The sequence below is a fragment of the Nerophis ophidion genome, linkage group LG29 (genome assembly GCF_033978795.1).
Source record: "Nerophis ophidion isolate RoL-2023_Sa linkage group LG29, RoL_Noph_v1.0, whole genome shotgun sequence".
Lineage (NCBI taxonomy): Eukaryota > Metazoa > Chordata > Actinopteri > Syngnathiformes > Syngnathidae > Nerophis > Nerophis ophidion.
The window spans coordinates 29,285,848-29,313,362 of NC_084639.1; the positions used below are offsets into that span (position 1 = coordinate 29,285,848).

Consider the following 27,515-nt stretch of genomic DNA (forward strand, 5'->3'; position numbering starts at 1 on the left):
TCACAACATTGTTGATATGAAAAATGATTTATTGCACAAAGTCTGACAAGCGCTCAGAAAGTAGAAGGAAAAAAAAGGTCTGATTGTCAGAGAAAATTCATGCTGTTGACCTTTGACCTTAAGAATCGGTCCATGTGATGACATCATCACACTTGGTGTCCAAATCGAAAACATGATGACATCATACTGGGCGTCCACGTAGTAGACGTGATGACATCATCCTACTGGTGTCCATGTAGTCCATGTGATGACATCATCCTACTGGTGTCCATGTAGTCCATGTGATGACATCATCCTACTTGGTGTCCATATCCTAAATGTGATGACATCATCCTACTGGGCGTCCACGTAGTCTACATGATGACATCATCCTACTGGTGGTCCACGCAGTCTACATGATGACATCATCCTACTGGTGGTCCACACAGTCTACATGATGTCATCATCCTACTGGGCGTCCACGTAGTCTACATGATGACATCATCCTACTGGTGGTCCACGTAGTCTACATGATGTCATCATCCTACTGGTGGTCCACGCAGTCTACATGATGTCATCATCCTACTGGTGGTCCACACAGTCTACATGATGTCATCATCCTACTGGTGGTCTACATGATGACATCATCCTACTGGTGGTCTACATGATGACATCCTACTGGTGGTCCACGCAGTCTACATGATGACATCATCCTACTGGTGGTCCACGCAGTCTACATGATGTCATCATCCTACTGGTGGTCCACGCAGTCTACATGATGTCATCATCCTACTGGTGGTCCACGCAGTCTACATGATGTCATCATCCTACTGGTGGTCCACACAGTCTACATGATGTCATCATCCTACTGGTGGTCTACATGATGACATCATCCTACTGGTGGTCTACATGATGACATCATCCTACTGGTGGTCCACGCAGTCTACATGATGACATCATCCTACTGGTGGTCCACGCAGTCTACATGATGTCATCATCCTACTGGTGGTCCACGCAGTCTACATGATGACATCATCCTACTGGTGGTCTACATGATGTCATCATCCTACTGGTGGTCCACGCAGTCTACATGATGACATCATCCTACTGGTGGTCCACGCAGTCTACATGATGTCATCATCCTACTGGTGGTCCACGCAGTCTACATGATGTCATCATCCTACTGGTGGTCCACGCAGTCTACATGATGTCATCATCCTACTGGTGGTCCACGTAGTCTACATGATGTCATCATCCTACTGGTGGTCCACACAGTCTACATGATGTCATCATCCTACTGGTGGTCCACGCAGTCCACGTGATGACATCATCCTACTGGTGGTCCACGCAGTCTACATGATGACATCATCCTACTGGTGGTCCACACAGTCTACATGATGTCATCATCCTACTGGTGGTCCACACAGTCTACATGATGTCATCATCCTACTGGTGGTCTACATGATGACATCATCCTACTGGTGGTCTACATGATGACATCATCCTACTGGTGGTCCACGCAGTCTACATGATGACATCATCCTACTGGTGGTCCACGCAGTCTACATGATGTCATCATCCTACTGGTGGTCCACGCAGTCTACATGATGACATCATCCTACTGGTGGTCCACGCAGTCTACATGATGTCATCATCCTACTGGTGGTCCACGCAGTCTACATGATGTCATCATCCTACTGGTGGTCTACATGATGACATCATCCTACTGGTGGTCCACGCAGTCTACATGATGTCATCATCCTACTGGTGGTCTACATGATGACATCATCCTACTGGTGGTCTACATGATGTCATCATCCTACTGGTGGTCCACGCAGTCTACATGATGACATCATCCTACTGGTGGTCCACGCAGTCTACATGATGTCATCATCCTACTGGTGGTCCACGCAGTCTACATGATGTCATCATCCTACTGGTGGTCTACATGATGACATCATCCTACTGGTGGTCTACATGATGTCATCATCCTACTGGTGGTCCACGCAGTCTACATGATGACATCATCCTACTGGTGGTCCACGCAGTCTACATGATGACATCATCCTACTGGTGGTCCACGCAGTCTACATGATGTCATCATCCTACTGGTGGTCCACGCAGTCTACATGATGTCATCATCCTACTGGTGGTCCACGCAGTCTACATGATGTCATCATCCTACTGGTGGTCCACGTAGTCTACATGATGTCATCATCCTACTGGTGGTCCACGTAGTCTACATGATGACATCATCCTACTGGTGGTCCACGTAGTCTACATGATGACATCATCCTACTGGTGGTCCACGCAGTCTACATGATGTCATCATCCTACTGGTGGTCTACATGATGACATCATCCTACTGGTGGTCTACATGATGTCATCATCCTACTGGTGGTCCACGCAGTCTACATGATGACATCATCCTACTGGTGGTCCACGCAGTCTACATGATGTCATCATCCTACTGGTGGTCCACGCAGTCTACATGATGTCATCATCCTACTGGTGGTCTACATGATGACATCATCCTACTGGTGGTCTACATGATGTCATCATCCTACTGGTGGTCCACGCAGTCTACATGATGACATCATCCTACTGGTGGTCCACGCAGTCTACATGATGACATCATCCTACTGGTGGTCCACGCAGTCTACATGATGGCATCATCCTACTGGTGGTCCACGCAGTCTACATGATGTCATCATCCTACTGGTGGTCCACGCAGTCTACATGATGTCATCATCCTACTGGTGGTCCACGTAGTCTACATGATGTCATCATCCTACTGGTGGTCCACACAGTCTACATGATGTCATCATCCTACTGGTGGTCCACGCAGTCTACATGATGTCATCATCCTACTGGTGGTCCACGCAGTCTACATGATGACATCATCCTACTGGTGGTCTACATGATGACATCATCCTACTGGTGGTCCACGCAGTCTACATGATGACATCATCCTACTGGTGGTCCACGCAGTCTACATGATGTCATCATCCTACTGGTGGTCCACGCAGTCTACATGATGTCATCATCCTACTGGTGGTCCACGCAGTCTACATGATGACATCATCCTACTGGTGGTCCACGCAGTCTACATGATGACATCATCCTACTGGTGGTCCACGCAGTCTACATGTCATCATCATCCTACTGGTGGTCCACGCAGTCTACATGATGACATCATCCTACTGGTGGTCCACGCAGTCTACATGATGACCTCATCCTACTGGTGGTCCACGCAGTCTACATGATGACATCATCCTACTGGTGGTCCACGCAGTCTACATGATGTCATCATCCTACTGGTGGTCCACGTGATGACATCATCCTACTAGGTGTCCATGTAGTCCACGTGATGACATCATCCTACGTAGTCGACGTGATGACGTCATCGTGCTACTGGTGGTCCATGTAGTAGACGTTGACCAGGTGGCGGTTGAGGTGGCGGCGGTACTCGGCCTCCAGGGGGAAGTGGCGGTCACAGAAGATGCACATGTGACTCTTGAGCTGGGTGGGGGAGGGGACCTCCTGGGTGGGGGTGTCGGGGTCGTTGTTGGCGGCGTTGCTGTTGAGGCCAGAGTCCACGCTGCCTTCCGAGGCGCAGTCGCTGATGTCGCTGGCTCCTTCGTGGCTGCTGTGGACACCTTCGTCGTCTTCGGCTTCGGCCATTTTGTCCGGTGGCGGCGAGGAAAGGGGGAGGTCTTGAGTGTGGTGTGGCGTGGTGCTCGCCTCACATGTGGTCTTGACGGAGCTCTCCTGTACCTTTGGCGGGGGGCACTTCCTGGTGGAGCTCCTGGTCCTCTTGGCGGACTCCTCGCTCACCTGCTCCCTGGAAGCGGACTTGCTGCCGGGTCTGAGCCGCCGGGCTTTGGGGGCGGGCCCGCTGGAGGACCCCGCCCCTCTCTTCCTGCCCTTCTCTCTCTTCTGAAGACGCTCCTGGTGGACCAGAGTCTGAGCGGGTTCCTCTGCTCTGGCTCCTCTAGGCTTCTCGGCTCCTCCCCCTTTGGTCTGCACACGGTGGCCATCTTGAGGCGGGTCAGGTGGTCCGTCAGCTGCTGCCTTCTTGGCTCTTCTCTTGGTCTTGGTGGCGCTCACATCCTGCTGGTTCTCCTTGGTCTTCTTTGCTCTGCCGTCCCACTTGTCGGTCTTGGCCACCTTACCTTGCCTGGGAGCTTCCTTGGGTTCTTGCCCTTGGTCCGAGGACAGATTGACAAAGTCTGAGGGTTTGTGCTCCCGGTCAGGCTCCTCCTCGTCCTCCTCCTGGTCCACCTTGGTGGAGGACTGCTGTTTCTTGACGGGGTCTGAGGATTTGTGCTCCTGGTCAGGCTCCTCCTCGTGGTCCACCTTGTTGGAGGACTGCTGTTTCTTGACAGGGTCTGAGGATTTGTGCTCCTGGTCAGGCTCCTCCTCGTCCTCCTCCTGGTCCACCTTGGTGGAGGACTGCTGTTTCTTCAGGCGCAGTTTGACCTTGGAGACGTCCAGCGTGACCTGGCAGCCCGCATGGCGAGACTTGATGTGGTACTGCAGGTTGCACTTCTTGGAGGCGGCGTACTTGCAGAGCGGGCAGAGGAACTGGCGAGGGTTGAGGTGGAGCTCCACGTGCTTCTTGAAGTTGCTTCGGTCAGCAGTTTTGTAGTCGCAGTAAGGACACACCAGGGGCTTGGGGCCGTTGTGGACCTGCCGGGCGTGCCGGGTCACCTCGTGCTGATTGGCCGCCAGGTAGTCGCAGCTCTCACACTTGAAGGGTCGCTCACCTGCACACACACACACACACACACACACACACACACACACACACACACACACACACACTGTTAGCAATGCCTACTGACAACTACACTAAATTGTGTGTGTACACTACAAGTACACTATGTGTGTGTACACTACAAGTACACTATGTGTGTGTACACTACAAGTACACTATGTGTGTGTACACTACAAGTACACTATGTGTGTGTACACTACAAGTACACTATGTGTGTACACTACAAGTACACTGTGTGTGTACACTACAAGTACACTATGTGTGTACACTACAAGTACACTGTGTGTGTACACTACAAGTACACTATGTGTGTACACTACAAGTACACTGTGTGTGTACACTACAAGTACACTATGTGTGTACACTACAAGTACACTGTGTGCACACTACAAGTACACTATGTGTGTGTACACTACAAGTACACTGTGTGTGTACACTACAAGTACACTATGTGTGTGTACACTACAAGTACACTATGTGTGTGTACACTACAAGTACACTATGTGTGTGTACACTACAAGTACACTGTGTGTGTACACTACAAGTACACTATGTGTGTGTACACTACAAGTACACTATGTGTGTGTACACTACAAGTACACTATGTGTGTCAAGTACTACCTAATACATTTGCGCAGTGGTCAAGCTGGCTGTTCTCAATGGGTACTAAAGCTGTTCTCAATGGGTACTAGGTGCTGTTCTCAATGGGTACTAAAGCTGTTCTCAATGGGTACTAGGTGCTGTTCTCAATGGGTACTAAAGCTGTTCTCAATGGGTACTAGGTGCTGTTCTCAATGGGTACTAAAGCTGTTCTCAATGGGTACTAGGTGCTGTTCTCAATGGGTACTAAAGCTGTTCTCAATGGGTACTAGGCGCTGTTCTCAATGGATACCAGAGCTCTTCTCAATGGGTACCAGAGCTGTTCTGAATATAACTAGGCGCTGTTCTCAATGAGTACTAGGCGCTGTTCTCAATGGATACCAGAGCTCTTCTCAATGGGTACCAGAGCTGTTCTGAATATAACTAGGCGCTGTTCTCAATGAGTACTAGGTGCTGTTCTCAATGGATACCAGAAATGTTCTGAATGGGTACCAGAGCTGTTCTCAATGGGTACTAGAGCTGTTCTCAATGGGTACTAGGCGCTGCTCTTAATGAGTACTAGGTGATGTTCTCAATGGATACCAGAACGGTTTTGAATGGATACTAGCACTGTTCTCAATGGATACCGGAACTGTTCTGAATGGGTACCAGAGCTGTTCTCAATGGGTACTAGAGCTGTTCTCAATGGGTACTAGGCGCTGCTCTTAATGAGTACTAGGTGATGTTCTCAATGGATACCAGAACGGTTTTGAATGGATACCAGCACTGTTCTCAATGGATACCGGAACTGTTCTGAATGGGTACCAGAGCTGTTCTCAATGGGCACTAGAGCTGTTCTGAATGGGTACCAGACACCATTCAGCCTTTTCCAAAGCAACAGTTCCCTGTGCTTGTGTTGTTTGGGATGTATGAAGTGTTGAAATGCCAAACGTTGCTCCAGAGTTCCTGGAGGTCATGATCAAGTGTGAAAGATGTTAGGAAACAACTAGAAAAAGGGAGCAGATTTTAGTGATCACCTGGATAAAGGTTAGTTTGATATTCTTTGAAAGTTTATTATTTCCTATTTAAGTATTATCTGGATACTAGGGGTGTGGGAAAAAAAATCGATTCGAATACGTTGTGCGATTCAGAATCAATTCTCATTTTTAATTTTGTTTCATCAATCCAACAAACCACTACACAACAACACCATAATCCAATTCCAAAAGCAAAGCTGAGCCAGCAACACTCAGAACCCCAATAAACAGAACAATTGAGAGGAGACACAAACACCACACAGAACAAACCAAAAGTAATGAAACAAAAATGAATATTATCAACAGTATCAATATTAGTTATAATTTCAGCATAGCAGTGATCAAAAATCCCTCATTGACATTATCATTAGACATTTATACAAATAATCAAAAAGAACAATAGTGTCACAGTGGCTTACACTTGCATGGCATCTCATAAGCTGGACAACACACTGTGTCCAATGTTTGCACAAAGATAAAATAAGTCAGATTTTTGCTTCCTTTAATAGTTCAAACAAATTTACATTCTTGCAATCAGGTGATAAAATATTGTCCTTTACAATTAGAAAAGCATTTTTTTTTTTAAATCTACTACTCTGCTAGCATGTCAGCAGACTGGGGTAGATCCTGCTGAAATCTATGTATTGAATGAATACACAATCCTTTTGAATCGGAAAAATATCGTTTTTGAATCGAGAATCGCGTTGAATCGAAAAAAATCGATATATGATCGAATTGCGACCCCAAGAAATGATATTGAATCGAATTGTGGGACACCCAAAGACTCACAGCCCTACTGGATACCATTTGTATTTCTTAGTTTGCTACATTTCTTCAGAATCACCACACAGAGAGAGAGAGAGAACACTATTGACAAGTCATGCAGTGATAAATGATGCTTGGAGCACTGCTGGCTGTACAACAGCACTGTGGGCTTAGTTGAGCTGCGCTGCCTTTCACTTGTGGGAAGAAGTCACATGACACAATCATAATGACAAGTGTTGTTACACAACCATATGTTACTACACATGACACAATCATAATGACAAGTGTTGTTACACAACCATATGTTACTACACATGACACAATCATAATGACAAGTGTTGTTACACAACCATATGTTACTACACATGACACAATCATAATGACAAGTGTTGTTACACAACCATATGTTACTACACATGACACAATCATAATGACAAGTGTTGTTACACAACCATATGTTACTACACATGACACAATCAGGATTATAATAATGATGAACTCCATGACTGCCCTTTGATTAACTCCGTGACTGCCCTTTGATGAACTCCATGACTGCCCTTTGATTAACTCCGTGACTGCCCTTTGATGAACTCCATGACTGCCCTTTGATTAACTCCGTGACTGCCCTTTGATTAACTCCGTGACTGCCCTTTGATTAACTCCGTGACTGCCCTTTGATTAACTCCGTGACTGCCCTTTGATTAACTCCGTGACTGCCCTTTGATTAACTCCGTGACTGCCCTTTGATTAACTCCGTGACTGCCCTTTGATTAACTCCGTGACTGCCCTTTGATTAACTCCGTGACTGCCCTTTGATTAACTCCGTGACTGCCCTTTGATTAACTCCTTGACTGCCCTTTGATTAACTCCGTGACTGCCATTTGATTAACTCCGTGACTGCCCTTTGATTAACTCCGTGACTGCCCTTTGATTAACACCGTGACTGCCCTTTGATTAACTCTGTGACTGCCCTTTGATTAACTCCGTGACTGCCCTTTGATTAACTCCGTGACTGCCCTTTGATTAACTCCGTGACTGCCCTTTGATTAACTCCGTGACTGCCCTTTGATTAACTCCGTGACTGCCCTTTGATTAACTCCGTGACTGCCCTTTGATTAATTCCATGACTTCCCTTTGATTAACTCTGTGACTGCCCTTTGATTAACTCCGTGACTGCCCTTTGATTAACTCCATGACTTCCCTTTGATTAACTCCGTGACTGCCCTTTGATTAACTCCATGACTGCCCTTTGATTAACTCCGTGACTGCCCTTTGATTAACTCCGTGACTGCCCTTTGATTAACTCCGTGACTGCCCTTTGATTAACTCCGTGACTGCCCTTTGATTAACTCCATGACTGCCCTTTGATTAACTCCATGACTGCCCTTTGATTAATTCCATGACTTCCCTTTGATTAATTCCATGACTTCCCTTTGATTAACTCTGTGACTGCCCTTTGATTAACTCCATGACTTCCCTTTGATTAACTCCGTGACTGCCCTTTGATTAACTCCATGACTGCCCTTTGATTAACTCCGTGACTGCCCTTTGATTAACTCCGTGACTGCCCTTTGATTAACTCCGTGACTGCCCTTTGATTAACTCCATGACTGCCCTTTGATTAACTCCGTGACTGCCCTTTGCCCTTTGATTAACTCCATGACTGCCCTTTGATTAACTCCATGACTGCCCTTTGATTAACTCCGTGACTGCCCTTTGATTAACTCAGTGACTGCCCTTTGATTTACTCCGTGACTGCCCTTTGATTAACTCCGTGACTGCCCTTTGCCCTTTGATTAACTCCATGACTGCCCTTTGATTAACTCCATGACTGCCCTTTGATTAACTCCATGACTGCCCTTTGATTAACTCCGTGACTGCCCTTTGCCCTTTGATTAACTCCGTGACTGCCCTTTGATTAACTCTGTGACTTCCCTTTGATTAACTCCATGACTGCCCTTTGATTAACTCCATGACTGCCCTTTGATTAACTCCGTGACTGCCCTTTGATTAACACCATGACTTCCCTTTGATTAACTCCGTGACTGCCCTTTGATTAACTCCATGACTGCCCTTTGATTAACTCCATGACTGCCCTTTGATTAACTCCGTGACAGCCCTTTGATTAACTCCGTGACTGCCCTTTGATTAACTCCATGACTGCCCTTTGATTAACTCCATGACTGCCCTTTGATTAATTCCATGACTTCCCTTTGATTAACTCCATGACTGCCCTTTGATTAACTCCATGACTGCCCTTTGATTAATTCCATGACTTCCCTTTGATTAACTCTGTGACTGCCCTTTGATTAACTCCATGACTTCCCTTTGATTAACTCCGTGACTGCCCTTTGATTAACTCCGTGACTGCCCTTTGATTAACTCCGTGACTGCCCTTTGATTAACTCCGTGACTGCCCTTTGATTAACTCCGTGACTGCCCTTTGATTAACTCCGTGACTGCCCTTTGATTAACTCCGTGACTGCCCTTTGATTAACTCCGTGACTGCCCTTTGATTAACTCCGTGACTGCCCTTTGATTAACTCCATGACTGCCCTTTGATTAATTCCATGACTTCCCTTTGATTAACTCCACTACTGGCACCAGCTTGCTAGCTAGAAAAGTAAAGGCAGTGGTTGAAATGTGAACTTGAGCCATCTTTAGTGACAAACAATACATGGCAAACACTGCATATATCATGTGTGTGATATTACTGTACATGTACAGTGTGACATACACTGCATATGTCATCTGTGTGTGTGTATTACTGTACATGTAGAGTATAGGAAACACTGCAAATGTCTTGTGTGTTTGTATGAAGCGATACTGTACATGTAGAGTATAGGAAACACTGCATATGTCATGAGAGAAGAGCACCCAGAAAGAAGTGATAAAATTGTTTACCGTGTCTCTCCTCCATGGAGTGCATGAGTGAAGAAAGACAAGTCAACAATTGGAAGTATTGTGCTGTGACTGACCTGAGTGAGTCCTCATGTGTCTGGTCAGGTGGGTCTTCTGGGAGCTGGAGTACTGGCAGAACGGGCACTGGAAAGGGCGCACACCTAGAAGGCCACAGCAGGGTAGCATGCAGGAATGAGGCGCGCCACAGAGCAGGTTAGCATGCAGCAATGAGGCGCACCTGTGTGTGTGCGGATGTGCTGGATGTAGTTGCTCTTGCGGTCTGAGTAGTAGGAACACTGAGTGCAGGTGTGCAGCTTGCTGGGGAAATGGTTCCTCAGGTGTTTCCTCCAGTGGTACTGACTGATGGTGCTGTATGCACACAAGGTGCACTTGAACACCCTGCAGACACAAGTGTTAGAAGATGTCTTGGTGACAAACAAGATGGTAGTGAGTGAAGGTGCACTTGAACACCCTGCAGACACAAGTGTTAGAAGATGTCTTGGTGACAAACAAGATAGTAGTGAGTGAAGGTGCACTTGAACACCCTCCAGACACAAGTGTTAGAAGATGTCTTGGTGACAAACAAGATGGTAGTGAGTGAAGGTGCACTTGAACACCCTGCAGACACAAGTGTTAGAAGATGTCTTGGTGACAAACAAGATAGTAGTGAGTGAGGGTGCACTTGAACACCCTGCAGACACAAGTGTTAGAAGATGTCTTGGTGACAAACAAGATGGTAGTGAGTGAGGGTGCACTTGAACACCCTGCAGACACAAGTGTTAGAAGATGTCTTGGTGACAAACAAGATGGTAGTGAGTGAGGGTGCACTTGAACACCCTGCAGACACAAGTGTTAGAAGATGTCTTGGTGACAAACAAGATAGTAGTGAGTGAGGGTGCACTTGAACACCCTGCAGACACAAGTGTTAGAAGATGTCTTGGTGACAAACAAGATGGTAGTGAGTGAGGGTGCACTTGAACACCCTGCAGACACAAGTGTTAGAAGATGTCTTGGTGACAAACAAGATGGTAGTGAGTGAGGGTGCACTTGAACACCCTGCAGACACAAGTGTTAGAAGATGTCTTGGTGACAAACAAGATAGTAGTGAGTGAGGGTGCACTTGAACACCCTGCAGACACAAGTGTTAGAAGATGTCTTGGTGACAAACAAGATGGTAGTGAGTGAGGGTGCACTTGAACACCCTGCAGACACAAGTGTTAGAAGATGTCTTGGTGACAAACAAGATAGTAGTGAGTGAAGGTGCACTTGAACACCCTGCAGACACAAGTGTTAGAAGATGTCTTGGTGACAAACAAGATAGTAGTGAGTGAAGGTGCACTTGAACACCCTGCAGACACAAGTGTTAGAAGATGTCTTGGTGACAAACAAGATGGTAGTGAGTGAGGGTGCACTTGAACACCCTGCAGACACAAGTGTTAGAAGATGTCTTGGTGACAAACAAGATAGTAGTGAGTGAAGGTGCACTTGAACACCCTGCAGACACAAGTGTTAGAAGATGTCTTGGTGACAAACAAGATGGTAGTGAGTGAGGGTGCACTTGAACACCCTGCAGACACAAGTGTTAGAAGATGTCTTGGTGACAAACAAGATGGTAGTGAGTGAGGGTGCACTTGAACACCCTGCAGACACAAGTGTTAGAAGATGTCTTGGTGACAAACAAGATGGTAGTGAGTGAGGGTGCACTTGAACACCCTGCAGACACAAGTGTTAGAAGATGTCTTGGTGACAAACAAGATGGTAGTGAGTGAGGGTGCACTTGAACACCCTGCAGACACAAGTGTTAGAAGATGTCTTGGTGACAAACAAGATAGTAGTGAGTGAGGGTGCACTTGAACACCCTGCAGACACAAGTGTTAGAAGATGTCTTGGTGACAAACAAGATGGTAGTGAGTGAGGGTGCACTTGAACACCCTGCAGACACAAGTGTTAGAAGATGTCTTGGTGACAAACAAGATAGTAGTGAGTGAAGGTGCACTTGAACACCCTGCAGACACAAGTGTTAGAAGATGTCTTGGTGACAAACAAGATAGTAGTGAGTGAAGGTGCACTTGAACACCCTGCAGACACAAGTGTTAGAAGATGTCTTGGTGACAAACAAGATGGTAGTGAGTGAGGGTGCACTTGAACACCCTCCAGACACAAGTGTTAGAAGATGTCTTGGTGACAAACAAGATGGTAGTGAGTGAGGGTGCACTTGAACACCCTGCAGACACAAGTGTTAGAAGATGTCTTGGTGACAAACAAGATAGTAGTGAGTGAAGGTGCACTTGAACACCCTGCAGACACAAGTGTTAGAAGATGTCTTGGTGACAAACAAGATGGTAGTGAGTGAGGGTGCACTTGAACACCCTGCAGACACAAGTGTTAGAAGATGTCTTGGTGACAAACAAGATGGTAGTGAGTGAGGGTGCACTTGAACACCCTGCAGACACAAGTGTTAGAAGATGTCTTGGTGACAAACAAGATGGTAGTGAGTGAGGGTGCACTTGAACACCCTGCAGACACAAGTGTTAGAAGATGTCTTGGTGACAAACAAGATGGTAGTGAGTGAGGGTGCACTTGAACACCCTGCAGACACAAGTGTTAGAAGATGTCTTGGTGACAAACAAGATAGTAGTGAGTGAGGGTGCACTTGAACACCCTGCAGACACAAGTGTTAGAAGATGTCTTGGTGACAAACAAGATGGTAGTGAGTGAGGGTGCACTTGAACACCCTGCAGACACAAGTGTTAGAAGATGTCTTGGTGACAAACAAGATGGTAGTGAGTGAGGGTGCACTTGAACACCCTGCAGACACAAGTGTTAGAAGATGTCTTGGTGACAAACAAGATGGTAGTGAGTGAGGGTGCACTTGAACACCCTGCAGACACAAGTGTTAGAAGATGTCTTGGTGACAAACAAGATGGTAGTGAGTGAGGGTGCACTTGAACACCCTGCAGACACAAGTGTTAGAAGATGTCTTGGTGACAAACAAGATAGTAGTGAGTGAGGGTGCACTTGAACACCCTGCAGACACAAGTGTTAGAAGATGTCTTGGTGACAAACAAGATAGTAGTGAGTGAAGGTGCACTTGAACACCCTGCAGACACAAGTGTTAGAAGATGTCTTGGTGACAAACAAGATGGTAGTGAGTGAGGGTGCACTTGAACACCCTGCAGACACAAGTGTTAGAAGATGTCTTGGTGACAAACAAGATGGTAGTGAGTGAGGGTGCACTTGAACACCCTGCAGACACAAGTGTTAGAAGATGTCTTGGTGACAAACAAGATGGTAGTGAGTGAGGGTGCACTTGAACACCCTGCAGACACAAGTGTTAGAAGATGTCTTGGTGACAAACAAGATGGTAGTGAGTGAGGGTGCACTTGAACACCCTGCAGACACAAGTGTTAGAAGATGTCTTGGTGACAAACAAGATAGTAGTGAGTGAGGGTGCACTTGAACACCCTGCAGACACAAGTGTTAGAAGATGTCTTGGTGACAAACAAGATAGTAGTGAGTGAGGGTGCACTTGAACACCCTGCAGACACAAGTGTTAGAAGATGTCTTGGTGACAAACAAGATGGTAGTGAGTGAGGGTGCACTTGAACACCCTGCAGACACAAGTGTTAGAAGATGTCTTGGTGACAAACAAGATGGTAGTGAGTGAGGGTGCACTTGAACACCCTGCAGACACAAGTGTTAGAAGATGTCTTGGTGACAAACAAGATGGTAGTGAGTGAGGGTGCACTTGAACACCCTGCAGACACAAGTGTTAGAAGATGTCTTGGTGACAAACAAGATAGTAGTGAGTGAAGGTGCACTTGAACACCCTGCAGACACAAGTGTTAGAAGATGTCTTGGTGACAAACAAGATGGTAGTGAGTGAGGGTGCACTTGAACACCCTGCAGACACAAGTGTTAGAAGATGTCTTGGTGACAAACAAGATGGTAGTGAGTGAGGGTGCACTTGAACACCCTGCAGACACAAGTGTTAGAAGATGTCTTGGTGACAAACAAGATGGTAGTGAGTGAGGGTGCACTTGAACACCCTGCAGACACAAGTGTTAGAAGATGTCTTGGTGACAAACAAGATGGTAGTGAGTGAGGGTGCACTTGAACACCCTGCAGACACAAGTGTTAGAAGATGTCTTGGTGACAAACAAGATGGTAGTGAGTGAGGGTGCACTTGAACACCCTGCAGACACAAGTGTTAGAAGATGTCTTGGTGACAAACAAGATAGTAGTGAGTGAGGGTGCACTTGAACACCCTGCAGACACAAGTGTTAGAAGATGTCTTGGTGACAAACAAGATAGTAGTGAGTGAGGGTGCACTTGAACACCCTGCAGACACAAGTGTTAGAAGATGTCTTGGTGACAAACAAGATGGTAGTGAGTGAGGGTGCACTTGAACACCCTGCAGACACAAGTGTTAGAAGATGTCTTGGTGACAAACAAGATAGTAGTGAGTGAGGGTGCACTTGAACACCCTGCAGACACAAGTGTTAGAAGATGTCTTGGTGACAAACAAGATAGTAGTGAGTGAAGGTGCACTTGAACACCCTGCAGACACAAGTGTTAGAAGATGTCTTGGTGACAAACAAGATGGTAGTGAGTGAGGGTGCACTTGAACACCCTGCAGACACAAGTGTTAGAAGATGTCTTGGTGACAAACAAGATGGTAGTGAGTGAGGGTGCACTTGAACACCCTGCAGACACAAGTGTTAGAAGATGTCTTGGTGACAAACAAGATGGTAGTGAGTGAGGGTGCACTTGAACACCCTGCAGACACAAGTGTTAGAAGATGTCTTGGTGACAAACAAGATGGTAGTGAGTGAGGGTGCACTTGAACACCCTGCAGACACAAGTGTTAGAAGATGTCTTGGTGACAAACAAGATAGTAGTGAGTGAGGGTGCACTTGAACACCCTGCAGACACAAGTGTTAGAAGATGTCTTGGTGACAAACAAGATGGTAGTGAGTGAGGGTGCACTTGAACACCCTGCAGACACAAGTGTTAGAAGATGTCTTGGTGACAAACAAGATAGTAGTGAGTGAAGGTGCACTTGAACACCCTGCAGACACAAGTGTTAGAAGATGTCTTGGTGACAAACAAGATAGTAGTGAGTGAGGGTGCACTTGAACACCCTGCAGACACAAGTGTTAGAAGATGTCTTGGTGACAAACAAGATGGTAGTGAGTGAGGGTGCACTTGAACACCCTGCAGACACAAGTGTTAGAAGATGTCTTGGTGACAAACAAGATGGTAGTGAGTGAGGGTGCACTTGAACACCCTGCAGACACAAGTGTTAGAAGATGTCTTGGTGACAAACAAGATGGTAGTGAGTGAGGGTGCACTTGAACACCCTGCAGACACAAGTGTTAGAAGATGTCTTGGTGACAAACAAGATAGTAGTGAGTGAAGGTGCACTTGAACACCCTGCAGACACAAGTGTTAGAAGATGTCTTGGTGACAAACAAGATGGTAGTGAGTGAGGGTGCACTTGAACACCCTGCAGACACAAGTGTTAGAAGATGTCTTGGTGACAAACAAGATGGTAGTGAGTGAGGGTGCACTTGAACACCCTGCAGACACAAGTGTTAGAAGATGTCTTGGTGACAAACAAGATGGTAGTGAGTGAGGGTGCACTTGAACACCCTGCAGACACAAGTGTTAGAAGATGTCTTGGTGACAAACAAGATAGTAGTGAGTGAAGGTGCACTTGAACACCCTGCAGACACAAGTGTTAGAAGATGTCTTGGTGACAAACAAGATGGTAGTGAGTGAGGGTGCACTTGAACACCCTGCAGACACAAGTGTTAGAAGATGTCTTGGTGACAAACAAGATAGTAGTGAGTGAGGGTGCACTTGAACACCCTGCAGACACAAGTGTTAGAAGATGTCTTGGTGACAAACAAGATGGTAGTGAGTGAGGGTGCACTTGAACACCCTGCAGACACAAGTGTCATGGAGGCCTTCACACCTGTGGTCGTCGCCCTCCTTGGTGTGGTGTTTCAGGTGTGCCACGTAGTGGTCCAGGCGGTTGGTGTTGTAGCCGCAGCGTTCGCAGCAAATCAAGCCTTTGCTCTCAGCGCTGGGCTCCTCCTCCTCCTCGTCCTCCTCGCCGGACGCCAACTGACCTTGGCCTGCTTCCGCCTGTTGACCTTTGCTCCGCCCCTTCACCCGGTTTATCACCATCATCTTCTTGCTGGCATGTGTTCTCAGGTGTTCCACAAACTCCTCCTCGTTCTCAGCTTGGAACTGACAGGGTTTACAGTGAAGAGGCTTCTTCTTCTTCACAGCCTCTGACAGGACCCGCCCAGGGGGCCCGTCTTTGGCTTTGGGGTCCGCCTGGGCTTTGGGTCTTTCAGAGTCTTGGGACAAGTCCTTGTCCTCTTGGCCATCATTTATTCCTGGCACAGCACAAAGGCCCACAGTCTCGGAGTAGTCCACACTGCAGACCTCACCGGGGTTTTGGTTGTCGTAAGTGTACCTGGGAAAAGTGGGCGGAGCATGTCAGCACTTGTCAAGGTGACCGCATGGGTAGACTGGACGCCACACTAGCTACCTGATGACGTTGTCATCCTCGCTGTCTGAGTAGCTGCAGCCCACCGTCATCAGCTCCATCATCTCCTTCTCGTCCGCCACGCTGCCCTCGCCGTAACCCTCCACCGCCACGTTGGCCAGCATCACCAGTTGAGGGGCGGCAGAGTTTCTGTCCAACTCACCCAGGTTCTGATGGCCGTCCATCATGGAGACGCCAACAGGAAAAGCCTCCATGGAGAACATGGAGGATGTGGCCATGTTGACTTCCTGCTGGGACAACAGCATGGACCTTACATCTCACATAGGTCGCCTCCTTTTCAAACTCACACTTCTTCTGCCTCGCTCACACCACCTTTACTCACACTCTTTACTCAAATTGTTTACTCATAGTGTTTACTTACAAAGTGTTTACTGTTTACTCATAGTGTTTACTTACAGAGTGTTTACTCATAGTGTTTACTGTTTACTCATAGTTTACTTAAAGTGTTTACTCTTTACTCAGTGTTTACACAGTGTTTACTCATAGTGTTTACTGTTTACTCATAGTGTTTACTTAAAGAGTGTTTACTCTTTACTCAGTGTTTACACAGTGTTTACTCATAGGGTTTACTTACAAAGTGTTTATTGTTTACTCATAGTGTTTACTTAAAGAGTGTTTACTCTTTACTCAGTGTTTACACAGTGTTTACTCATAGGGTTTACTTACAAAGTGTTTACTGTTTACTCATAGTGTTTACTTAAAGAGTGTTTACTCTTTACTCAGTGTTTACACAGTGTTTACTCATAGTGTTTACTGTTTACTCATAGTGTTTACTTAAAGAGTGTTTACTCTTTACTCAGTGTTTACACAGTGTTTACTCATAGGGTTTACTTACAAAGTGTTTATTGTTTACTCATAGTGTTTACTTAAAGAGTGTTTACTCTTTACTCAGTGTTTACACAGTGTTTACTCATAGGGTTTACTTACAAAGTGTTTACTGTTTACTCATAGTGTTTACTTAAAGAGTGTTTACTCTTTACTCAGTGTTTACACAGTGTTTACTCATAGTGTTTACTGTTTACTCATAGTGTTTACTTAAAGAGTGTTTACTCTTTACTCAGTGTTTACACAGTGTTTACTCATAGGGTTTACTTACAAAGTGTTTATTGTTTACTCAGTGTTTACTTAAAGAGTGTTTACTCTTTACTCAGTGTTTACACAGTGTTTACTCATAGTGTTTACTGTTTACTCATAGTGTTTACTTAAAGAGTGTTTACTCTTTACTCAGTGTTTACAGTGTTTACTCATAGGGTTTACTAACAAAGTGTTTACTGTTTACTCATAGTGTTTACTTAAAGAGTGTTTACTCTTTACTCAGTGTTTACAGTGTTTACTCATAGGGTTTACTTACAAAGTGTTTACTGTTTACTCATAGTGTTTACTTAAAGAGTGTTTACTCTTTACTCAGTGTTTACACAGTGTTTACTCATAGGGTTTACTTACAAAGTGTTTACTGTTTACTCATAGTGTTTACTTAAAGAGTGTTTACTCTTTACTCAGTGTTTACAGTGTTTACTCATAGGGTTTACTTACAAAGTGTTTACTGTTTACTCATAGTGTTTACTTAAAGAGTGTTTACTGTTTGATCATCGTGTTTACTTAGTGTTTGTTTACTCATAGTGTTTACTGCTTACTCATAGTTTTTAGTGTTTACTCATTGTGCTTACTTATAGTGTTACCTTATGTTACCTGCACCTTATGTAACATGACTGTTTACTAGGGATGTAACGGTATGTGTATTTGTACCGTTTCGGTTCAGTTCGGAGGTGTACTGAACAAGTTCCACACGGACATATTAAGTAGCGTACGGCACGTTGTGTAAACAATGCACACCGAGGCACAACACACGGCATGCTAGCAGCGCCCGGGCTACGATAGACTGACCATACCTCCTCTTTTCACCGGCCATGTCCTCTTTTGTGGGGCTGTCAGGGTGGAGTTTCTTAAATGCCTCAAATGTCCAGCATTTCAAGTTATGGTTGCGTGTATTTTTAATGTACGTTCAGGGTTAAGGAGTTAAAAACAAAACAAATTGTGGGGGGGGGATGGACAGAGACAGAGAGAGCGAGAGAGTTATGATAAACGCACATGCATCGTCAGGCTCTGCTTTTTACACGTACATTTATCACATTTTATTTTTATTACCTATAGCAGGGGTGTCAAAAGTGTGCCCCGGGAGCCATTTGCGGCCCACAGCTAATGTTTTAAAGGCCTATGGCAAATTCTAAAAATACTATTAAAATAAACAAAAACATAACAAAAGTGAAAAAAAAAAGCTTAGAGGCTAAATATAATTTAGAAAAAGTTGCAATGTCAACTAATAAAACAAAGCTGTTTTTTTCTTTCAAACTGTCATTGCTCAAACCATAATATTGAATCAAAATCAATGTTATTATGAATTATTGACCTAACCAAGGTTCCCATTACTTCACATCAAATATTACACTAAGAAAAATATTTTCGGTGGAAGATTTTGCAAATTTGGTAAATAAATAACCAAAAAATTTATATTTTGTTGTTTTCTTACCGTACCGAAAATGAACCGAACCGTGACCTCTGAACCGAGGTACGTACCGAACTGAAATTTTTGTGTATGGTTGCACCCCTACTGTTTACCTTATGTTACCTGCACATTATGTAACATGACTGTTTACCTTATGTTACCTGCACATTATGTAACATGACTGTTTACCTTATGTTACCTGCACATTATGTAACATGACTGTTTACCTTGTTACCTGCACATTATGTAACATGACTGTTTACCTTACGTTGCCTGCACATTATGTAACATGACTGTTTACCTTATGTTGCCTGCACATTATGTAACATGACTGTTTACCTTATGTTACCTGCACATTATGTAACATGACTGTTTACCTTGTTACCTGCACATTATGTAACATGACTGTTTACCTTATGTTACCTGCACATTATGTAACATGATTGTTTACATTATGTTACCTGCACATTATGTAACATGACTGTTTACCTTGTTACCTGCACTTTATGTAACATGACTGTTTAACTTATGTTACCTGCACATTATGTAACATGACTGTTTACCTTATGTTACCTGCACATTATGTAACATGACTGTTTACCTTATGTTACCTGCACATTGTGTAACATGATTGTTTACCTTATGTTACCTGCACATTATGTAACATGACTGTTTACCTTATGTTACCTGCACATTATGTAACATGACTGTTTACCTTATGTTACCTGCACATTATGTAACATGATTGTTTACCTTATGTTACCTGCACATTATGTAACATGACTGTTTACCTTATGTTACCTGCACATTATTTAAGACGACTGTGAAAGCACTCCATCACTATCTGTCCTTTCATCCTGGACAATATTCATGACAAATAGAATTAAAGATGTGCTATTTGGATTTTCACTGTATGAGAAAACTTTTGAAAAAGAATTTGACCTTTGCAAGCTTATGATACTATTGGCTAAGTTATATTCATAAATGTAAGTTTCTCAATACCCAACCTCTTTCTGTGCCTTTAAAAAAATAATTCTAACTCTGCTTTAAAATGCTTTCTACTTTTAACAAGTGAAGAGCTGTGAAAGTGATGATGCTGTCTTCCAAATGTGGATTATTTATGCAACTTGCATGAGTCTATGGCTTTAATTTATGTTACACATATACACATACATGCATATATATATATATATATATATATATATGTATTGTATTCTTGATTAGTTGCTTTATTGAGTTTACAACCTCCTGGTGCTGTTTTGTTTTGTACAGTTTCTGTACTTGTTTTGATTGTTATTATTTCTTTGATTGTATGTAAATGTTGAGTATTGAAAACAAAGGTTTAGAAGGTGAAAGATGAAAAACAATAAAGCAGGAGGAGGCCTGTGAGTGAAGCAGTAACAATGGGCGCCATTTTGAAAGCAGCACCAGCACCGTCGACAGCGACACTTTCTGACACTTTGACTACTTTCACACTTTCTGACACGTTCTGCCTTCCAGCCAGCTGACATGGCAAACTTTCTTGCTTTAACGTGGCTGAAATGTGGAAAATAATAAGTTAGTTGTCGCGTGTTGAGTGATGAAGCAGCAGAAACCCTTTGAAGGGAACTAACTTGCTGTCGAGCACGGAGAGGAGAAGCGGACTTGGGAGCAGAGAGGAGGTGATTGGGAGCAGAATGGTGAGCAGAGTGGAGGTGATTACAAGATGTTAGGAGACGTGCTGCCTCCATTTGAAACTTTCTGCTAAGTTGGCGGAAGTGAAGAGCAGCGAGACGACGAGGAGGAGAAGTAAGAGTATTAGGCAAGTGGTGACTAGGAGGACATGAGACAGGTGAGAAACAGGACATGAGAAAGATGAGAAACAGGACATGAGAAAGATGAGAAACAGGACATGAGAAAGATGAGAAACAGGACAGCGACTCGTCGTCCTGCACCGCCGCCATTTTCTCTCAACTCCTGCAAACTTTGCTCCGCCCGCCACTCCGCAGCCGACTAAATGTGTCTTTCAGGCCGACGACCCGCACCCTCAGCCCCGCTACACTCACCTGCACTGCCGCCACCACCTTCTCCGAGGTGCCGCTGAGATTGAGCCAACTTTAAACAGGTCGAGGGCGGCGAAGAAGGAGAGAAAGAAGTCAAAGTTTGCGCACATTCCTGCACACCGCTGACGTCGCCCTCGTGACGTCATCACGCAGCCCCGCCACACACGCCTAACATGTACTTACTGACTTATAATAAACATCTATTATATTCATGTACAACTTATAATAAACAACATCTATTATATTCATGTACAACTTATAATAAACAACATATATTATATTCATGTACAACTTATAATAAACAACATCTATTATATTCATGTACAACTTATAATAAACAACATATATTATATTCATGTACAACTTATAATAAACAACATATATTATAGTCATGTACAACTTATAATAAACAACATATATTATATTCATGTACAACTTATAATAAACAACATATATTATATTCATGTACAACTTATAATAAACAACATATATTATAGTCATGTACAACTTATAATAAACAACATATATTATATTCATGTACAACTTATAATAAACAACATATATTATATTCATGTACAACTTATAATATACAACATATATTATATTCATGTACAACTTATAATAAACAACATATATTATATTCATGTACAACTTATAATAAACAACATATATTATATTCATGTACAACTTATAATAAACAACATATATTATAGTCATGTACAACTTATAATAAACAACATATATTATATTCATGTACAACTTATAATAAACAACATATATTATATTCATGTACAACTTATAATAAACAACATATATTATATTCATGTACAACTTATAATAAACAACATATATTATAGTCATGTACAACTTATAATAAACAACATATATTATAGTCATGTACAACTTATAATAAACAACATATATTATAGTCATGTACAACTTATAATAAACAACATATATTATATTCATGTACAACTTATAATAAACAACATATATTATATTCATGTACAACTTATAATAAACAACATATATTATATTCATGTACAACTTATAATAAACAACATATATTATATTTATGTACAACTTATAATAGACAACATATATTATAGTCATGTACAACTTATAATAAACAACATATATTATATTCATGTACAACTTATAATAAACAACATATATTATATTCATGTACAACTTATAATAAACAACATATATTATATTCATGTACAACTTATAATAAACAACATATATTATATTCATGTACAGCTTACTGACTTATAATACACAACATATATTATATTTATGTACAACTTATAATAGACAACATATATTCATGTACATCTTACTGATTCATAATAAACAACTTATATTCATGTACAACTTATAATAAACAACATATATTATATTCATGTACAACTTATAATAAACAACATATATTATATTTATGTACAACTTATAATAGACAACATATATTCATGTACAGCTTACTGATTCATAATAAACAACTTATATTCATGTACAACTTATAATAAACAACATATAATATATTCATGTACAGCTTACTGACTTATAATAAACAACATATATTATATTTATGTACAACTTATAATAGACAACATATATTCATGTACATCTTACTGATTCATAATAAACAACTTATATTCATGTACAACTTATAATAAACAACATATATTATATTCATGTACAACTTATAATAAACAACATATATTATATTCATGTACAACTTATAATAAACAACATATATTATATTCATGTATAGCTTAGTGACTCATAATAAACAACATATATTACTTCCGGGCTTCACGGTGGCAGAGGGGTTAGTGCGTCTGCCTCACAATACGAAGGTCCTGCAGTCCTGGGTTCAAATCCAGGCTCGGGATCTTTCTGTGTGGAGTTTGCATGTTCTCCCCGTGAATGCGTGGGTTCCCTCCGGGTACTCCGGCTTCCTCCCACTTCCAAAGACATGCACCTGGGGATAGGCCCCTCCCACCTCCAAAGACATGCACCTGGGGATAGGCCCCTCCCACCTCCAAAGACATGCACCTGGGGATAGGTTGATTGGCAACACTAAATGGTCCCTAGTGTGTGAATGTGAGTGTGAATGTTGTCTGTCTATCTGTGTTGGCCCTGTGATGAGGTGGCGACTTGTCCAGGGTGTACCCTGCCTTCCTCCCGATTGTAGCTGAGATAGGCGCCAGCGCCCCCCGCGACCCCGAAAGGGAATAAGCGGTAGAAAATGGATGGATGGATATATTACTTCCATGTACAACTAACTAACTTATAATAAACAACATATATTATATTCATGTACAACTTACTAACTCATAATAAACAGCATATATTATATTCATGTACAACTTATAATAAACAACATATATTCATGTACAGCTTACTAACTCATAATAAACAACATATATTAATGTACAACTTTTCTGACTCATAATAAACAACATATATTATATTCATGTACAACTTACTGACTCATAATAGACAACATATATTCATGTACAACTTATAATAAACAACATATATTATATTCATGTGCAACTTATAATAAACAACATATATTATATTCATGTACAACTTATAATAAACAACATATATTATATTCATGTACAACTTATAATAAACATTATATTCATGTACATCTTACTAACTTATAATAAACAACATATATTCATGTACAACTTATAATAAACAACATATATTCATGTACAACTTATAATAAACATATATTATATTCATGTACATCTTACTGACTTATAATAAACAACATATATTATATTCATGTACAACTTATAATAAACAACATATATTATATTCATGTACAACTTATAATAAACAACATATATTATATTCATGTACAACTTATAATAAACAACATATATTATGTTCATGTACAACTTACAATAATCAACATATATTATGTTCATGTACAACTTACAATAAACAACATATATTATAGTCATGTACAACTTACAATAAAAAACATATTATATTCATGTACAACTTATAATAAACAACATATATTATATTCATGTACAACTTATAATAAACAACATATATTATAGTCATGTACAACTTATAATAAACAACATATATTATGTTCATGTACAACTTATAATAAACAACATATATTATATTCATGTACAACTTATAATAAACAACATATATTATAGTCATGTACAACTTACAATAAAAAACATATTATATTCATGTACAACTTATAATAAACAACATATATTATAGTCATGTACAACTTATAATAAACAACATATATTATGTTCATGTACAACTTATAATAAACAACATATATTATATTCATGTACAACTTATAATAAACAACATATATTATATTCATGTACAACTTATAATAAACAACACATATAATATTCATGTACAACTTATAATAAACAACATATATTATAGTCATGTACAACTTATAATAAACAACATATATTATATTCATGTACAACTTATAATAAACAACATATATTATATTCATGTACAACTTATAATAAACAACATATATTATAGTCATGTACAACTTATAATAAACAACATATATTATGTTCATGTACAACTTATAATAAACAACATATATTATATTCATGTACAACTTATAATAAACAACACATATCATATTCATGTAAAACTTATAATAAACAGCATATAGTATATTCATGTACAACTTATAATAAACAACATATATTATATTCATGTACAACTTATAATAAACAACATATATTATATTCATGTACAACTTATAATAACATATATTCATGTACAACTTATAATAAACAACATATATTATATTCATGTACAACTTACAATAAACAACATATATTATATTCATGTACAACTTATAATAAACAACACATATTATATTCATGTGCAACTTATAATAAACAACATATATTCATGTACAACTTATAATAAACAACATATATTATGTTCATGTACAACTTATAATAAACAACATATATTATATTCATGTACAACTTATAATAAACAACATATATTATATTCATGTACAACTTATAATAAACAACACATATTATATTCATGTACAACTTATAATAAACAACATATATTATAGTCATGTACAACTTATAATAAACAACATATATTATATTCATGTACAACTTATAATAAACAACATATATTATAGTCATGTACAACTTATAATAAACAACATATATTATGTTCATGTACAACTTATAATAAACAACATATATTATATTCATGTACAACTTATAATAAACAACACATATCATATTCATGTAAAACTTATAATAAACAGCATATAGTATATTCATGTACAACTTATAATAAACAACATATATTATATTCATGTACAACTTATAATAAACAACATATATTATATTCATGTACAACTTATAATAACATATATTCATGTACAACTTATAATAAACAACATATATTATATTCATGTACAACTTACAATAAACAACATATATTATATTCATGTACAACTTATAATAAACAACACATAATATATTCATGTGCAACTTATAATAAACAACATATATTCATGTACAACTTATAATAAACAACATATATTATATTCATGTACAACTTATAATAACATTTATTCATGTACAACTTATAATAAACAACATATATTATATTCATGTACATCTTACTGACTTATAATAAAAAACATATATTCATGTACAACTTATAATATACAACATATATTATATTCATGTACGGCTTATAATAAACAACATATATTATATTCATGTACAACTTATAATAAACAACATATATTATATTCATGTACAACTTATAATAACATATATTCATGTACAACTTATAATAAACAACATATATTATATTTATGTACAACTTATAATAAACAACATATATTATATTCATGTACAACTTATAATAACATATATTCATGTACAACTTATAATAAACAACATATATTATATTCATGTACAACTTATAATAACATATATTCATGTACAACTTATAATAAACAACATATATTATATTCATGTACAACTTATAATAAACAACATATATTATATTCATGTACAACTTATAATAACATATATTCATGTACAACTTATAATATACAACATATATTATATTCATGTACAGCTTACTGACTTATAATAAACAACATATATTATATTTATGTACAACTTATAATAAACAACATATATTATATTCATGTACAGCTTACTGACTTATAATAAACAACATATATTATATTTATGTACAACTTATAATAGACAACATATATTCATGTACATCTTACTGATTCATAATAAACATATATTCATGTACAACTTATAATAAACAACATATATTATATTCATATACAACTTATAATAAACAACATATATTATACTCATGTACAACTTATTATAAACAACATATATTATATTCATGTACAACTTATAATAAACAACATATATTATATTCATGTACGACTCATAATAAACAACATATATCATATTCATGTACAACTTATAATAAACAACACATTATATTCATGTACAACTTATAATAAACAACATATATTATATTCATGTACAACTTACAATAAACAACATATATTATATTCATGTACAACTTATAATAAACAACACATATTATATTCATGTGCAACTTATAATAAACAACATATATTCATGTACAACTTATAATAAACAACATATATTATATTCATGTACAACTTATAATAACATTTATTCATGTACAACTTATAATAAACAACATATATTATATTCATGTACATCTTACTGACTTATAATAAAAAACATATATTCATGTACAACTTATAATATACAACATATATTATATTCATGTACAGCTTATAATAAACAACATATATTATATTCATGTACAACTTATAATAAACAACATATATTATATTCATGTACAACTTATAATAACATATATTCATGTACAACTTATAATAAACAACATATATTATATTTATGTACAACTTATAATAAACAACATATATTATATTCATGTACAACTTATAATAACATATATTCATGTACAACTTATAATAAACAACATATATTATATTCATGTACAACTTATAATAACATATATTCATGTACAACTTATAATAAACAACATATATTATATTCATGTACAACTTATAATAAACAACATATATTATATTCATGTACAACTTATAATAACATATATTCATGTACAACTTATAATATACAACATATATTATATTCATGTACAGCTTACTGACTTATAATAAACAACATATATTATATTTATGTACAACTTATAATAAACAACATATATTATATTCATGTACAGC

The 27,515-nt window shown here is 39.7% G+C and overlaps 1 protein-coding gene across 2 annotated transcripts; it reads right to left on the reverse strand.

Moving 5' to 3' along the window:
* Positions 1 to 8: 8 nt before the first annotated feature.
* On the reverse strand, positions 9 to 21,307 carry LOC133546232 (RE1-silencing transcription factor B-like). 2 transcript variants are annotated; one of them, XM_061892131.1, is made up of 6 exons: positions 21,173 to 21,307; positions 16,607 to 16,851; positions 16,022 to 16,531; positions 10,280 to 10,440; positions 10,119 to 10,202; positions 9 to 4,748 (listed from the first exon to the last, which is right to left on the reverse strand). In XM_061892131.1, exons 2-6 carry the CDS (start codon positions 16,840 to 16,842, stop codon positions 3,391 to 3,393), a joined length of 2,349 nt encoding a protein of 782 aa, XP_061748115.1. In that variant the 5' UTR covers positions 16,843 to 16,851; positions 21,173 to 21,307; the 3' UTR covers positions 9 to 3,390. The 2 variants fall into 2 exon arrangements, with proteins under 2 accessions (XP_061748115.1, XP_061748116.1); XM_061892132.1 differs by having other exon boundaries at positions 16,607 to 16,854.
* Positions 21,308 to 27,515: the final 6,208 nt, after the last annotated feature.

What these genes read in the sequence shown, in the direction of transcription:
- LOC133546232 (XM_061892131.1), bottom strand. Translation starts at nt 16,842, where the DNA reads ATGGCCACATCCTCCATGTTCTCCATGGAGGCTTTTCCTGTTGGCGTC. An exon ending in GAGGATGACAACGTCATCAG is followed by an intron (nt 16,532 to 16,606) that starts GTAGCTAGTGTG and finishes CACTTTTCCCAG; the next exon opens with GTACACTTACGACAACCAAA. An exon ending in GCACATCCGCACACACACAG is followed by an intron (nt 10,203 to 10,279) that starts GTGCGCCTCATT and finishes GTGGCCTTCTAG; the next exon opens with GTGTGCGCCCTTTCCAGTGC.